Raw genomic sequence first — 17,332 nt, 5'->3', positions numbered from 1 at the left:
TATGGGGAGGATTGTCATTAAGGACACTTTTTCAGAATTCTGTGTTTTTATGTTAGTCATTACCTGTTATCTCTGTTTTGAATTTTGCAGGACATACAAAACAAAACTAAAATAAGAATAAAAATATATAACATTTACAAAAGAATACATGGGGTTTTGGTGGGTTAGAAAGTAGTGCATGTTCAAATGAGATGAAGGTAGAATTAAAATGAAAAGATTATTTAAGGAAAGCTTCAGTGAGGGGGTAAAGGTATCTGAATTTGAATGCTGAAAGGAGCAAAATAGTAAAGCTTTTATGCTGGAGTCAGAAGGGAATGATGAGTGATGAGGTTGAGGAGCACTGGAATGAGAGAAGCGATGGAAGTAAGGTCTGGTCCTAGAGGAGCTGATAAAAGGTTCTGAAGATTTTCATCTGTGCTGTAGCTGGACTCAAAAATAATGCTGTGTCAGCATAAAAAACAAAAAACAACAAAATAACCTAGTGTCGGTGCCACAGATTATATAGTAGTATGTAGAAATAGACAGTTAAAGCAGGAGAGGACTGACGCGGGTCCAAGTCACCCTCACCTTTCCTGTGGCATACTTGTAGTAGCCTCCTAACAGGCCTCCATGCTTCTAATAGTGCTGCCCCCTTCTCTGCAAATCTGTTTTCAAGACAGCAGCCAGAGTGATTCTTTCAGTCAAGCCACATCCAAACCTGCAGCAGCCCCCCTTTCAGAGTGGCTCTAAGGGCCCTGCAGGAGCCCTCCCACTTTGACCTCATTTTTCTTCTGCTCTTCACCCCTGTTCATTCCAGTCCAAGCACAGTCCTTGCTGCTTCTCAGAATCGTCAGTCTCTCATCTTAAGGCCTTTGTACTGACTGTCCCTCTGCCTGAGACACTCTTCTCCTAGATATCCACATGGCTAACTTATTCTTGATATTTTGCTCAAATGTCACCTTCTCAATGAGACATACCTCTGACCATCCTATTTAAAGTTTTCAATTTGTTTCTCTTCCCCCGTATTCCTGTAGCATATCATCTTCTAATACAGTATCTAATTTACTTATTCATTATGTTCATTATCTATTATCTGTCTCTTCCCTGCTTAAAAAGCCACAGGAGGGCAGGGATCCTTGTCTATTTTGTACACCAATGTACCCCATGCACCTAAAACAATGCCTGTCACATAATAGATGCTCAAAAAATACCAATTGAATGACACGAATGGATTTAAAAGCTTGTAAAGAAGATGACAGTTACCTAAGAGAAAGTTGTACGCTAGCGCGAGTTTTAGCCTGAAATGTCACAGAATCTCAAACCAACGGGTTGTACTATATCACCAACTTAGAGATTGGTTTCAGAATGTAGTTTGTACATCGTTGCTAATGTATTAAGCTATTAGTCTAAAAGTTTGAGTTTATTCCTGGTAGGATGTTAGTTGTTCTCAGTAGTGAAAAGCCCACTTTAAATGTGCCCCTTAGTTTAAACCTTATTTCATGTCTCTAGATGGATAACAGAAGAATTTTATAAAACTTTTTTATTCCAATATGAATTCTGTTTCTTTTTTATGATTTCCTTATAGATGATGATTGGCAGGAAGCACATGAGCGCCTGGCTGAATTGGAAGAGAAGCTGCCTGTGGTAGTTAATGAACAAACAGGCAATGGAGAAAGGGATGAGATGGACTTGTTGGGTGATCATGAGGAGAATCTGGCAGAAAGGCTCAGTAAGATGGTGATTGAAAATGAACTAGAGGATCCAGCTATCATGAGGGCAGTACAGACCAGGCCAGTGTTGCAAGTAAGTTACTGTGATCTGAGAGCTATAGCAGACTGATAATTAAAGCAAAGTATTGGGCTTGGCTATTGTATTTCATCTACTATACTGAGAGAATTACATGTGTTATAGAAATTTGGTAGTATAATTCCTGATGATAGCAATTCTAGACATGAAGTTGGGAAATAAGGTATATTCTAGAACACTGTAGTTTCTATTCTCAAGCAGTTGAGGCTCTTTGGGAGCTTTGCTCACCGAAAGCTGGTAAGTTGCCCAGCGAGCCCACACTCTTCTAGACTGTGTGTGTATGTTTTCCTTTTTTGTTAGCCCCGACCAGGAAGTCTCAATTCCAGCATCTGGGATGGATCTGAAGTTCTGAGGCGAATCCGAGGACCACTGCTTGCTCAGGTATTAAACGTTTTCTCGTTATATAAAAATCCTAATACCCGAAAGCTGGCTCCTGTTGTTATCCTTTCCTTACTGGAACGATGTATGGATGTATATCCTTTGCCAGTCTTACGTTGATTATGTCATCCAGCACCCATAGCTGGACCTGTTTACTGTACCCTCCCCCAGACTCTATGGTCATGCTCACTTGACTGTGCTTTCTTTGAAATGGTTGAAAGGGAGCCATTGGAACTCCAATTTGACAGCTTATGATTTGAATTACTTAAAGTCATTTTTAGGCAAAACTATAGGGACAGAGAACAGATCAGTGTTGGCCAGTGGTTGGGGGTGGTAGGAGAGGTTGACTACAAAGGAACAATACAAAGGAAGTTTGGGGAGTAATAAAACTTCTGTGTCTTGATTTTGGTGTTAGATCCAGGACTCTTTGCATTTATCAAAATTTAGTGCTATACACTAAAGAGGGTAACATTTTTACTGGATGTGAAATAAAACTAAATAAAAATTTTTAAAATAATTTCTCAAGATATCTGGCATCTGTAAAGGTTATTAAAACATTTCAAGGTAGCTAATTTTTTTAACACTACTTCCTCAATTAGGAAATGCCTACAGTGTCTGTGTTAGAATATGCCTTGCCTCAGAGGCCCCCACAGGGCCCAGAAGATGATCGGGACGTTTCTGAGCGTGCATTACCGAGGCGGTCAACGTCGCCTATCATTGGGAGTCCTCCTGTTAGAGCTGTCCCCATAGGCACCCCACCTAAGCAGATGGCTGTACCCAGCTTCAACCAACAGGTACCTCTCATTAACAGGCACTCAGCCCAGGATATTGGGAATCTGGGCAAAATTATTTGGGAAATTGGTGATGCTGGGAGGAGGGTGGAAGTTTGGGGTAGGCATTAGATTAGAGAGAAAAGTAGCCAATTAGAGGAAAAGTTAGTACAAATAAGAGACACATTCCCCAATGCCCATTGCTGGTGCTACTACTGTTGCTGCTGCCTTTTAATTGGGGGAGAAAAAGGGTAGTTAACCACATTTAGTGTAAATGTCCTTTTTAAAGTGTTTTGCTGGCTGCCCAAAACATTGGCAGAGAGGTAACTGAAAGCTGGGGGGAGTGGGAACACACAGCATTGTCCACATCCCTTTTTACCTTTAAGATATCCCTGCTTTCCCTAGAGCCTGTGCAGTCCTGTTCCATAGACTTTCCTCCTCCTGAAACCAGCAGCTGAAAAGGAAGGCCAATTTGGAAGGTATGGGGGGAGGGTGGTATTGGTATGGCCTAGTTAGGCTCAATATCCTATGAAATGGTGGAGTCACAACGTACACGACAGAGCTGAGCATGGCGGCCATATCATAGGGGCTTCAGAATAGGACTTAGTTAATCCTCCAGCTTTCTTATCATTCCATCTCCCTCACTGCTACCAAAATATATCCTCTTGGAGAGAATTTGCAAGTCAGAATATCTGCTGGTACCTCCCTCAGATAGCATGGAAGGGTGGGGATAACTGGAGAATTAGCTAAATCTTCCTCACTTAAAAGTGGCACATTGCTTGATATTTGTGAGAGGAAGTGACCAAAGGTTCTGTATGTGGACCAAAGCCATAGCAATTTGCTTAGAAGTAGGGCTTTGCATTGAGTTCTGTGTCTCTGCCGGTACTCGAGGGGAGGAAGAATAGGTAGAGGAAAAACTGACTTCACTGAGTGTAGTTGTATATATGTTTGTCCTGATAGATTCTGTGTCCGAAGCCTGTCCATGTTCGACCCCCAATGCCACCACGCTATCCTGCTCCCTACGGTGAGAGGATGTCTCCAAACCAGCTCTGCAGTGTCCCGGTATGTCACTTTACAATCTAGTGAAAATATTTTCTGATCACTGCCTAGTATATAGACATCTCCTAAATCTTACATGTTCTTTATAATCTCCATACTTGAATTTCTGGATCTTATAGTCCCCGGGTCAGAAGACATAGTTCATCATGTTCAGCTATTTCTTACCTCAACTCTTTTCTTATCTTAAAAATCTAAACTTGACATGATCTGGTTTCTTGCTATTATAGTCCCTCATTCTACTTTCTCTTTCACGTTGCATGATCATAGTGCTTTCTCACTTCTAGCATTACTCTTTCGTGTTCCTTCAGTGGACCGCTCAGCTCTACAATTTGAGAGTTTTTCTATCCAAGTTAATTCTGTATTTCTGTTGAGTTCCCCTGTTATTTACCTGTTTTCATGGTATAAATATAATTTTTTTTTTTTTTTTAGAACTCTTCTCTACTGGGTCACCCTTTCCCTCCTAGTGTTCCTCCTGTTCTCAGCCCCCTGCAGAGAGCACAGCTTCTTGGAGGAGCACAGGTAAGCCTAGGGTTAGCTCAGCCCTTAAAGAGCTTTCTCACTTTCCTAAGGTTCACTAGCTGATATCCCCCTTTTTTGCTGTTAATCAATCACTGCCGCCTCTTATTTTTTCCTTTACTTTCTCAACCAAAGTTACTGATGGAAGCAGTATTCACTTTTCTGTGGATAAAAGTAAGGGGACTTGCTGACCAACTAAATCTAAGATCTTGTCCGTCTTGTAGCTACAGCCTGGACGGATGTCTCCCAGCCAGTTTGCACGGGTCCCTGGATTTGTTGGTAGTCCACTTGCTGCCATGAATCCCAAGTTGCTGCAAGGGCGAGTTGGGCAGATGCTTCCCCCAGCACCAGGCTTCCGTGCCTTCTTTAGTGCTCCAGCCCCCGCTACACCGCCGCCTCCTCAGCAACACCCTCCTGGCCCAGGGCCTCACCTGCAAAACCTAAGGTACGCAAAACAAATGCCTCCGTTTATCCGTTGTCATCTAAGTCTCTTGATCATTGACGTTTAGTGATATAACACAGAAGTCTGTTGATATTTGCAAGTGATATATTTTGAGATGTTATTTGATCCTCAAGTTGCCAAACACAGAAATGTTTGACAGTCTCCAGGCTTTCTTATGAATCACATTTCCCTCCAGTCACATGCTTCCTGTGTACATTTGCACATTACTAATCACCTTTTTTATTTCTCCTGAAGTTTCTTATGTCTCACTTATTTTACAAACACACACATACTTACGTATGCACAAAGTGTTTGTCATTTAACAAGAATTATCGTATACTAAGGAACAGAGAGGAAGTTCCCTAGCGGTCCAATGGTTAGGATTCGGTGCTTTCACTGCCATGACCTGGGTTCAATGCCTGGTCGGGGAACTAAGATCCTGCAAGCTGCACGGCTCAGCCAAAAAAAAAAAACAAAAAGGGAACAGAGATATAGATGTTGAGTTGTCAGCTAATCTCAGTGCTGGCTAGTTGCTTGCTTCCACTGTGATTTTATAACAAGAGGGGTTTTAAGTTCCTGCTTCAGTGAAATTGTGTTTTATTACATATCGTATTGTATCAGTTAGCATTCTCCAGAGCAGCAGAACCAGTAGGATATAGATAAATAAGTAAAGAAGAGATTTACTGTAAGGAATTGGCTTGCATGATTGTGGGGCTGGCAAGTCCAAAATTCATAGGGCAGGCCAGCAGGCTGGACATTTTGGTAGGAGTTGAGGTTGCAACCTTGAGTCTGAATTTATAGGGCAGGTGGGCAGGCTGGAAATTCAATCAGGACTTCCGTGTTCTAGTCTTGAGGCAGAATTCCTTCCCTGGGAAACATGTTTTCCTTTCAACTGGTTGGGCAAGGCCCAACCACATTATCGAGGGCCATCTCTTTTTTTCTTAAGGTCAACTAATTGTAAATGTTAATCGCATCTACAAAATACCTTCACAGCAACATCTAGATGAGTGATTGTCCAAACGACTGGCTAGCTTAGCCAAGTTGACATATAAAATTAACCATCACACATATATGTTTCAATGTCATTCCCAAATAGTTGAAACTAAGTACATTAAATATATTAGAGACTTCTCTTTAACAGTAGAAAAAAGAAAAAGAATTAAACTGCTTTACTGCTGATTCATTCTAATTTTATGATTGTCCTCTTAGGAGTTGAGAATTGGCTTTTGTGGGAGACATAAAAATACAGTGGTGTCTTCCTTCTGAAAGATCTTAGAATAGACTTTAGCATTACCTTGGGTGAACCTGTATGAAGTTATCCTGTACTGACCACATTGTTAAAAACTTCAAGTCATCAGGATGACAGAATTGCACATCTTTTCCCTTTTTGCTTAGATCACAGGCCCCAATGTTTAGACCAGACACAACCCACCTTCATCCACAGCACCGTCGACTCTTGCATCAGAGACAGCAACAGAATAGAAAGTAAGTACTTATCCTACTCCTTTGTGGTTTCTTAATTTAGCATTCATTTTTGACTGATTTAGTTTACTTTTTAAGTAAATCTGATCAGTATTGCACTTATTTTAACTGGTTAAATCAGATCATATATGCTGTTATTTTATGTTTTCAATGCACAAATTTTTTTTTTTTAATTTTTGAATTTTACTTATTTTTTATACAGCAGGTTCTTATTAGGTATCTATTTTATACATATTAGTATGTACATGTCAATCCCAATCTCCCAATTCATCCTGCCACCACCACCCCACCCCTGCCACCTTCCCCCCTTGGTGTCCTTGTCCATATGTTTGTTCTCTACATCTGTGTGTCTATTTCTGCCCTGCAAACCGGTTCATCTGTACCATTTTTCTAGGTTCCACATATATGCATTAATATAAGATGCTTGTTTTTCTCTTTCTGACTTACTTCACTCTGTATGACAGTCTCTAGATCCATCCACGTCTCTACAAATGACCCAATTTCGTTCCTTTTTATGGCTGAGTAATATTCCATTGTATATATGTACCACATCTTCTTTATCCATTCATCTGTTGATGGGCATTTAGGTTGCTTCCATGACCTGACTATTGTAAATAGTGCTGCAATGAACATTGCGGTGCATGTGTCTTTTTGAATTATGGTTTTCTCTGGGTATATGCCCAGTAGTGGGATTGCTGGATCATATGGTAATTCTATTTTTAGTTTTTTAAGGAACCTCCATACTGTTCTCCATAGTGGCTGTATCAATTTACATTCCCACCAACAGTGCAAGAGGGTTCCCTTTTCTCCAGCATTTGTTGTTTGTAGATTTTCTGATGATGCCCTTTCTAACTGGTGTGAGGTGATACCTCATTGTAGTTTTGATTTGCATTTCTCTTATAATTAGTGATGTTGAGCAGCTTTTCATGTGCTTCTTGGCAATCTGTATGTCTTCTTTGGAGAAATGTCTATTTAGGTCTTCTGCCCATTTTGGGATTGGGTTTTTTGTTTTTTTAATATTGAGCTGCATGAGCTGTTTATATATTTTGGAGATTAATCATTTGTCCATTGATTCGTTTGCAAATATTTTCTCCCATTCTGAGGGTTATCTTTTCGTCTTGTTTGTAGTTTCCTTTGCTTTGCAAAAGCTTGTAAGTTTCATTAGGTCCCATTTGTGAATTTTTGTTTTTATTAACATTAGGAGATGGATCAGAAAAGATCTTGCTGTGATTCATGTCAAAGAGTGTTCTTCCTACGTTTTCCTCTAAGAGTTTTATAGTGTCCAGTCTTACATTTAGGTGTCTAATCCATTTTGAGTTTGTTTTTGTGTATGGTGTTAGGGAATGTTCTAATTTCATTCTTTTACATGTAGCTGTCCAGTTTTCCAAGCACCACATATTGAAGGGACTGTCTTTTGTCCATTGTCATAGATTAGTGTGTGGGTTTATCTCTGGGCTTTCTATCCTGTTCCATTGATCTATGTGTCTGTTTTTGTGCCAGTACCATATTGTCTTGATTACTGTAGCTTTGTAGTATAGTCTGAAGTCAGGGAGCCTGATTCCTCCAGCTCCATTTTTCTTTCTCAAGATTGATTTGGCTATTCGGGGTCTTTTGTGTTTACGTACAACTTGTGAAATTTTTTGTTCTAGTTCTGTGAAAAATGCCATTGGTAATTTGATAGGAATTGCATTGAATCTGTAGATTGCTTTGAGTATTATAGTCATTTTCACAATATTGATTCTTCCAATCCAAGAACATGGTATATCTCTCCATCTGTTTGTGTCATCTTTGATTTCTTTCATCAGTGTCTTAACAGTTTTCTGAGTACAGGTCTTTTACCTCCTTAGGTAGGTTTATTCCTAGGTATTTTATTCTTTTTGTGTGATGGTAATTGGGATTGTTTCCTTAATTTCTCTTTCTGATCTTTCATTATTAGTGTATAGGAATGCAAGAGGCTTCTGTGCATTAATTTTGTATCCTGCAACCTTACCAAATTCATTGATTAGTTCTAGTAGTTTTCTGGTCGGGTCTTGAGGATTTTCTATGTAGTATCATGTCATTGGCACCAGTGACAGTTTTACTTCTTCTTTTCCAATTTGTATTCCTTTTATTTCTTTTTCTTCCCTGATTGCTGTGGCTAGGACTTCCAATACTGTTGAATAATAGTGGCGAGAGTGGACATCCTTGTCTTTTTCCTGATCTTAGAGGAAATGCTTTCAGATTTTCACCATTGAAAATGATGTTTGCTGTGGGTTTGTCGTATATGGCTTTTGTTATGTTGGGGTAGGTTCCTTCTGTGCCCACTTTCTAGAGACTTTTTATCATAAATGGGTGTTGAATTTTGTCAGACGCTTTTTCTGCATCTATTGAGATGAACATATGGTTTTTATTCTTTAATTTGTTAATATGGTGTATCACATTGATTGTTTTGCGTATGTTGAAGAATCCTGCATCCCGGGGATAAATCCCACTTGATCATGGTGTATGATCCTTTTAATGTGTTGTTGGATTCTGTTTGCTAGTATTTTGTTGAGGATTTTTGCATCTATATTCATCAGTGATATTGGTCTGTAATTTTCTTTTTTTGTAGTATCTTTGGTTTCGGTATCAGGGTGATGGTGGCCTCATAGAATGAGTTCGGGAGTGTTCCTTCCTCTGCAGTTTTTTGGAAGAGTTTGAGAAGGATGCGTGTTAGGTCTTCTCTAAATGTTTGATAGAATTCACCTGTGAAGCCATCTGGTCCTGGATTTTTGTTTGTTGGAAGATTTTTAAACACAGTTTCAATTTCATTACTTGTGATTGGTCTGTTCATATTTTCTATTTCTTCCTGGTTCAGTCTTGGAAGGTTATACCTTTCTAAGAATTTGTCCATTTCTTCCAGGTTGTCCATTTTATTGACATGGAGTTGCTTGTAGTAGTCTCCAGGACGCTTTGTATTTCTGCGGTGTCTGCTGTAACTTCTCCTTTTTCATTTCTAATTTTATTGATTTGAGTCCTCTCCCTCTTTTTCTTGATGAGTCTGGCTAAAAGTTTGTCAATTTTGTTTATCTTCTCAAAGAACCAGCTTTTAGTTTTATTGATCTTTGCTATTGTTTTCTTTGTTTCTATTTCATTTATTTCTGCTCTGATCTTTATGATTTCTTTCCTTCTGCTAACTTTGGGTTTTGTTTGTTCTTCTTTCTCTAGTTCCTTTAGGTGTAAGGTTAGATTGTTTATTTGATATTTTTCTTGTTTCTTGAGGTAGGTTTATTGTATTGCTATATACTTCCCTATTAGAACTGCTTTTGTTGCATCCCATAGGTTTTGGATCGTCGTGTTTTCATTGTAATTTGTCTCTAGGTATTTTTTAATTTCCTCTTTGATTTCTTTAGTGATCTCTTGGTTATTTAGTAACGTATTGTTTAGCCTCCATGTGTTTGTGTTTTTTATGTTTTTTTCCCTGTAATTGATTTCTAATCTCATAGGGTTGTGGTCGGAAAAGATGTTTGACATGATTTCAATTTTCTTAAATTTACCGAGGCTTCAGTTGTGACCCAAGATGTGATCTACCCTGGATACTGTTCCATGTGCACTTGAGAAGAAAGAGTAAGCTGCTGTTTTTGGATGGATTGTCCTATAAATATCAATTAAATCTATCTGGTCTGTTGTGTCATTTAAAGCTTGTGTTTCCTTATTTAATTTTATTTTGGATGATCTGTCCATTGGTGTAAGTGAGGTGTTAAAGTCCCCCAATATTATTGTGTTACTGTCGATTTCCTCTTTTATAGCTGTTAGCAGTTGCCTTATGTACTGAGGTGCTCCTATGTTGGGTGCGTATATATTTATAATTGTTATATCTTCTTCTTGGATTGATCCCTTGATCATTATGTAGTGTCCTTCCTTGTCTCTTGTAACATTCTTTATTTTGAAGTCTATTTTATCTGATATGAGTATTGCTACTCCAGCTTTCTTTTGATTTCCATTTGCATGGAATATCTTTTTCCATCCCCTCACTTTCAGTCTGTATGTGTCCCTAGGTCTGAAGTGGGTCTCTTGTAGACAGCATATATATGGGTCTTGTTTTTGTATCCATTCAACAAGCCTGTGTCTTTTGGTTGGAGCATTTAATCCATTCACTTTTAAGGTAATTACTGATATGTATGTTCCTATTACCATTTTCTTAATTGTTATGGGTTTGTTTTTGTAGGTCCTTTTGTTCTCTTGTGTCTCCCACTTAGAGAAGTTCCTTTAGCATTTGTTGTAGAGCTGGTTTGGTGGTGCTGAATTCTCTTAGCTTTTGCTTGTCTGTAAAGCTTTTGATTTCTCCATCGAATGTGAATGAGATCCTTGCCAGGTAGAGTAATCTTGATTGTAGGTTCTTCTCTTTCATCACTTGATATATTAGGCCACTCCCTTCTGGCTTGTAGATTTTCTGCTGAGAAGTCAGCTGTTAACCTTATGGGCGTTCCCTTATATGTTATTTGTCATTTTTCCCTTGTTGCTTTCAATAATTTTTCTTTAATTTGTGCCAATTTTATTACTATGTGTCTCGGCGTGTTTCTCCTTGGGTTTATCCTGCCTGGGACTCTCTGCGCTTCCCGGACTTGGGTGGCTATTTCGTTTCCCATGTTAGGGATGTTTTCGACAATAATCTTTTCAAATAATCTCTTCATCTCGGGTCCTTTCTCTCTCTCTTCTTCTGGGACCCCTAATGCGATTGTTGGTGCATTTAATGTTGTCCCAGAGGTCTCTTAGGCTGTCTTCATTTCTTTTCTTTCTTTTTTCTTTATTCTGTTCCACGGCAGTGAATTCCACCATTCTGTCTTCCAGGTCACTTATCCTTTCTTCTGCCTCAGTTATTCTGCTATTGATTCCTTCTGTTGTATTTTTCATTTCAGTTATTGTATTGTTCATCTCTGTTTGTTTGTTCTTTAATTCTTCTAGATGTTTGTTCTTTAATTCTTCTAGGTCTTTGTTAAACATTTCTTGCATCTTCTCAATCTTTGCCTCCATTCTTTTTCCGAGGTCCTGGATCATCTTCACTATCATTATTCTGAATTCTTTTTCTGGAGTTGCCTATCTCCACTTCATTTAGTTGTTTTTCTGGGGTTTTATCTTGTTCCTTCATCTGGTACAAAGTCCTCTGCCTTTTCATTTTATCTTTCTGTGAATGTGGTTTTCCTTCCACAGGTTGCAGAATTGTAGTTCTTGCTTCTGCTGTCTGCCTTCTGGTGGATGAGGCTGTCTAAGAGGCTTTTGCAAGTTCCCTGATGGGAGGGACTGGTGGTGGGTAGAGCTGGCTGTTGCTCTGGTGGGCAGAGCTCAGTAAAACTTTAATCCACTTGTCTGCTGATGGGTGGGGCTGGGTTGCCTCCCTGTTGGTTGTTTGGCTTGAGGCGACCCAGCACTGGAGCCTACCCGGCTCTTTGGTGTGGCTAATGGTGGACTCTGGGAGGGCTCATGCCAAAGAGTACTTCCCAGAACTTCTGCTGTCAGTGTCCTTGTCCCCACGGTGAGCCACAGCCACACCCATCCTCTGCAGGAGACCCTCCCACACTAGCAGGTAGGTCTGGTTCAGTCTCCTGTGGGGTCACTGCTCCTTCACCTGGGCCCCAATGCACACACTACTTTGTGTGTGCCCTCCAGGAGTGGAGTCTCTGTTTCCCCCAGTCCTGTTGAAGTCCTGCAGTCAAATCCCACTAGCCTTCAAAGTCTGATTCTCTGGGAATTCCCCCTCCCGTTGCCAGACCCCCAGGTTGGGAAGCCTGACGTGGGGCTCAGAACCTTCACTCCAGTGGGTGGACTTCTGTGGTATAAGTGTTCTCCAGTCTGTGAGTCACCCACCCAGCAGTTACGGGATTTGATTGTATTGTGATTGTGCCCCTCCTGCCGTCTCATTGCAGCGTCTCCTTTGTCTTCGGATATGGGGTATCTTTTTTGGTGAGTTCCAGTGTCTTCCTGTCGATGATTGTTCAGCAGTTAGTTGTGATTCCGGTGCTCTCACAAGAGGGAGTGTCCTCCATCCATTTCCACCTTCCAAAACCCAGAGCCCTGAACTTTATGTTATTAGATTCAATACCTGCCTGCATACCAATGCACAGGCTTTAAATGACAAGAGCTTATCAACTTATTTCCAAGTTACTATAATTCTGAAATACAATTTAGATCTGGGGGGTGGGGAATAAACATTTTATATTCACTGCTTACCAAGTTCTTACCGTACTTTTAACTACCTTTTGTTGACCATCTCAGCTCAGACATAATCTTGAATATAGTCTTTCGCATTACATTTGGGTCTTATGTAAAGCCAGCAGTCACTCTTTATCTTTGCCTCTGTTTAATCCTCATTCAAATATATATTTATATATGTGACCTCAGCTGTGTACCAGGCACTGTGGTCAGTTTTGGGGATTGAAAGAAGAACAAGACATATCAAACCCTTGCCTTCATGGAGCTTATATTCTATCACCATTCTTATATGTAAAATAGGAGAATTAAACATAATTTTGAGGGGTTTTTTCAACCTTCCATTTTATGGTTCTTTGTGTGTCGTTTATTTTTTCTTTCAAAAAAGTTCCAGAATATTTTTTTCAGGGGGAAAAAAACCAATATGGGCTCTTAAGACACAAAAAGTACAAACCATAAAGGAAAAGATTAATACATTTGACTGTTAAAATATGAAACTTCTTGTGCCTGCAGTTAACATTATGGTATTGTGTACTTCAGAATTTAAGAGTGTAGATCTCATGTTAAGTGTTCTTACCACCACCAAAAAAAGAGAAAGAAAGGGACACAAGGAGTAGGTGTTGGATATGTCTATTACTTTATTTATGGTGATGATATCACAAATGTTTGCATATGTCCAAACTTACCAATTTGTACACATTAAATATGTGCAGTTCTTTGTATATCAGTTATCACTTAATAAAGCAGTTTAAAAATATTTTAATAAAATTGCAAAAATATATTAAACTTCTGTGTAACAAAAGGCATCAAACACATGTAATTTTCAATAGAGGAAACCTACATGGCTCATAAAAATGAAAAGATTTTTCAGATTCACTTGTAATCAGAAGAGTGCAAGTTAGATAGCCATTTTATATCCTCAGGCAAAACGTGAAGTGCCTCAACTGTCATTGTTGGCAGGAATGGCATGCACAGCCTTTTGAGAGAGAATTTGGCAATAAATAATAATGTCGATAATGTGGATACACTGCATCCTAGCAGTTCTACTTTTCAGTATATACCTGTGTATATTATCGTCAACATGGAGAAATATGAAAGGCATAATGTTGAATAAGAAACAAGGAGCAGACCTGTATAGACAGTACCAGTTATGTAAAATGGAATAATACTGTATAATATTTAAAGGTGGATGTACAGGTAATAAAAGTATAAAAACATTTCATGGAGGTTGCATAACAAAGTCAGGATAGTGGTTCCTATAGGAAGGAAGGGAAGCTGGAAACCGTGATCCGGAGGGGTATAGGTGGGCCTTCAACTGTAAATGTAACACTGTATTACTTTAATATTACTTTTTAAAAGTCTGAAGCAAATTTGACCAAATAATTTTTTTTTCATTAAGTCTAGATGGTGAGTAAATGGATTTTTTTTTAAATAGTATTTGCTGGGCTTTTCTGTATGTTTGAAGTATGTCATGATTTTCATCAAGTTTTTTTAAAAGTATATAGACTTGGGGTCAAATTGGCATGTGTTCAAAATCTCTCACTCTGCTGCCTGGTGTCCTGCTTTAGGCAAGCTACTTGATCTCTTTTGGCCTCGGCTTGTTGTCTTAAGTGGAGAAAATAAATCTACCTTATTACCTCATAGGGTTATTGTGGGGCTTATACAAAAGTCCATAGGTGAAAGTGCTTAGCTTATGGTAGGGCACTTGGATCTTAGTTTTATTTCCTTAATTATGTATTGCACAGCTCTTTCCTTTCAAATTCTGTTAAGGTTCGATTCTTTTTCACTCCTCTCTTAACAAAAGCAAAGGGGAACCTTTTTTTTAGTTGGCCTGGTTTACTCCAGTGCTGTTACAAGGCATAATGCTTGTATCCACTTGGAGTGAATGTGGCGTATGTTTCTTTCTCAGTCGGCATCGGGATCTCAACGGTGCAGGAGACAGAGGAAGTCACCGGAGCGGTCATCAGGATCATCTCCGAAAGGATCCGTACGCCAATCTCATGTTGCAGCGAGAAAAAGATTGGGTCTCTAAAATCCAGATGATGCAGCTGCAAAGCACTGATCCCTACCTGGATGATTTTTATTACCAGGTGAGTACTCTGTGCTAGTTTTGAGGATAATAGTTTAGTCCCTTACCCTGGTGAAGGTACTCATTTAAATATTGGTAGAATTAAATATTGATAGAATTTTCTTTTGAGGTAGTCTTCAAGTGGATAAGAATTGACTAAGCAAATTCTGTCCTCTTTTCAAGCTGAAGAACCTGTCACACTATTCACTCAAAGGTTTGCATATATGCCTTTTATTTCTTACCTACGGAGGCTCTCAGACCAATATTTTCAAATCTTTTCGGCATCAATAATCTGGTTCTTTCAATGAAGAAGATTGGCAGTCTAACTTTAAAGATATTTCCATTGATGATTATTTTGAAGGCTGGGATTTTTTGATAAAGTAAATTGATAGCAATCTAACAAAAGTTAAAGATCAATATATTTATAGAGTACGAGTAGTGTTGCTACCACCAGTATAAGTTAATTACTTCATGATAAAGAAAGACCATATTCTGTGCTTGTTGCAACTGAAATCATCTTCTCATGTGGTAGAATTATTTTGAAAAACTGGAGAAACTGTCAGCTGCTGAAGAAGTGCAAGGTGATGGCCCAAAAAAGGAGCGCACCAAGCTCATTACCCCTCAGGTGGCCAAACTGGAGCACACCTATAAGCCAGGTGAGGTCCTGGAGACCATGATGGAGAGATGATGGAGAGATGGGGTGCTGCTGGTAGGATAGAATAAAAATAACTGTATAGATGATTGGATAGAGATGTTTGAAACTGATGTATAAAGTATCATTGTCCTTGACAAACGCACAGGTCAGCCTTATTCGAGCATGGAGTGAATGGTTTGACAGATGGCCTTTTAGATCCTTTTCTACTTGAGAGTCCATGACTTTTTAAAACCTGTTATAATTTCTAGTATCCATAAAATAGATAAGGGGGAAATACTTCAGATTTTTATTTATTATTACAACCAAAAAAATGGGAAAGGATAGATGTTGATAAGAGATTGCTTTAGATAATACATAGATTTTTGTAGTAAATTGTTAGGCTCTGAGTAAAGAATAGACAATATAAAGATCTTCTTTGAAAGCTGTCTGCCTGCATTGCTGAGTTTTTATTTGTTGGAAATTTTTTGTCCCTGCAGTGCAGTTTGAGGGCTCTTTGGGAAAGCTTACTGTCTCTAGTGTGAATAATCCCCGAAAAATGATTGATGCTGTTGTGACGTCTCGGAGTGAGGATGATGTAAGTGTCTGTAGAATTGTGTGTTTAAAAAAGTCTGGGTCATCACTACTTCTTTGGGGGTCAGTGGATTGGAATCCTAAGGCAGCCAGGCAGGACCTGGGTGGCAGGAGTCTTTGAACTAGGTAACTCTGGCTGCAGACAGCATCAGCTATTTACTCCAGTTTTTAAAACTATGATTTTCTCTGTCTTTTAAGATTTTCCTATGATATCTTCATCTTCCACTGCATTGTGCAATTACCTTTTGCCTATCTATGAATTCAGTTTATGTGTGGGTTGATTCAGTCAACTCTATGACCTTTGTCCACATTAGTTTTGTTTTAGAATATTAACTTTCAAAGAGTCAGTATTCTCAAAGTATTGTTACAAATGGAATTACCTATGTGCCAGTAAATTATTTTTAACATGGGTAAAGAGTTCACATTGAATAGTCTTGTCTTTTTTTAGGAGACAAAAGAAAAACAGGTTCGGGACAAAAGACGAAAAACCCTTGTCATAATTGAGAAGGTAAGTTTTAGAATTTGTTACTGTCGTTTGTTTCAAATAAGGAACTATTAAATGTATGTGTACTCAACAATGGGAAAGTAGACAATCAGTTAGTGTTCCATGATTTTAATTAATGGATATATTTGTGTAAAGTGCCTATTGTGTACAGGGCACACTAGAAAGGAATGTGGTATACCTCACCTATGGCCTCATGAAAAGAACACTGCAATTAAAAGTCCTGGGTTTTTGTCCAAGCTTGTTCAGTTAACAACTGAATGTTTTGGGGCAGGTCATCTTCCTAAGAAAATGAGAATAAAAATTACACTGTTCTGCCTATGAATTAATTCAGGTCTATTCAGTCAGCTCACATATACTTCTTGGACATTCCCTGGGTGCTGGGCACTGTCCTGGGTTCTAAGGAAAATCAGGTAATATATAAGCAGTTAGTGTTAAAGCATAAATACATATTGCAAGGCATAGAGCATAGGGTTAGGAGCACAGACTCTGGAAACAGTCTACAAATCATGTCTTTTCCGTTTCTCAGAGCTGTGACTTGAGGCAAGTTATTTAACCTTTCTATGCTGTCCTCAGTTTCTTTATCTTTAAAAATGAAAACAGTAAGAGTCTCACTGGGCTGTGGTGAGTGAGTATTCAGTAAATGAGTACTTGCAGAGTGTTTAGAGCAATATGCCTGGCACCCAGTAGTAAAATTAGCTGTGACCATTTTTATTAATATAAGGCATTACTTGGAGCAGTGGTACACATTGTTTATCTTACAGTGCTGTTGCTGCTGCTGGAGAATTTGGAAAGTGTGTAATCATTTCACTGTCTGCCTTCTGGATTAGAGGTCAAGGAGGTACAGGGAATGATGTTCGAAGAATTTTTTAAGTTATTTCACTATGTTTTTCTGGGTTTAAAAGAGCACTTTTTTCCTCTCAGTCTTATTACAATGCGC

The 17,332-nt window shown here is 39.0% G+C and overlaps 1 protein-coding gene and 1 pseudogene across 5 annotated transcripts in view; both read left to right on the top strand.

Annotated features, from left to right (window-relative positions):
- The window catches only part of LOC309667567 (olfactory receptor 10V1-like), a 104,477-nt pseudogene that overhangs the window by 30,120 nt on the left and 57,025 nt on the right, over window positions 1–17,332 (top strand). The gene's annotated exons all lie outside the window — the stretch shown is intronic.
- The window catches only part of PATL1 (PAT1 homolog 1, processing body mRNA decay factor), a 42,202-nt gene that overhangs the window by 8,322 nt on the left and 16,548 nt on the right, over window positions 1–17,332 (top strand). The window contains exons 3-13 of one of the 4 annotated variants that reach the window (XM_082476093.1): window positions 1,565–1,782; window positions 2,086–2,166; window positions 2,763–2,957; window positions 3,894–3,995; window positions 4,422–4,511; window positions 4,733–4,953; window positions 6,346–6,435; window positions 14,507–14,687; window positions 15,198–15,321; window positions 15,797–15,894; window positions 16,339–16,398. In XM_082476093.1, coding sequence (XP_082332219.1) covers window positions 1,565–1,782; window positions 2,086–2,166; window positions 2,763–2,957; window positions 3,894–3,995; window positions 4,422–4,511; window positions 4,733–4,953; window positions 6,346–6,435; window positions 14,507–14,687; window positions 15,198–15,321; window positions 15,797–15,894; window positions 16,339–16,398 — 1,460 coding nt within the window. Of the gene's footprint in view, window positions 1–1,564; window positions 1,783–2,085; window positions 2,167–2,762; window positions 2,958–3,338; window positions 3,413–3,869; window positions 3,996–4,421; window positions 4,512–4,732; window positions 4,954–6,345; window positions 6,436–14,506; window positions 14,688–15,197; window positions 15,322–15,796; window positions 15,895–16,338; window positions 16,399–17,332 lie in introns of those variants that run through there. The other 3 variants (XM_082476095.1, XM_082476094.1, XM_082476096.1) reach the window with 3 other exon arrangements.

The sequence above is a fragment of the Balaenoptera physalus genome (genome assembly GCF_965194825.1).
Source record: "Balaenoptera physalus genome assembly, chromosome: 10".
Taxonomy (NCBI): Eukaryota; Metazoa; Chordata; class Mammalia; order Artiodactyla; family Balaenopteridae; genus Balaenoptera; species Balaenoptera physalus.
This window is presented reverse-complemented; position numbering and strand designations above follow the sequence as displayed.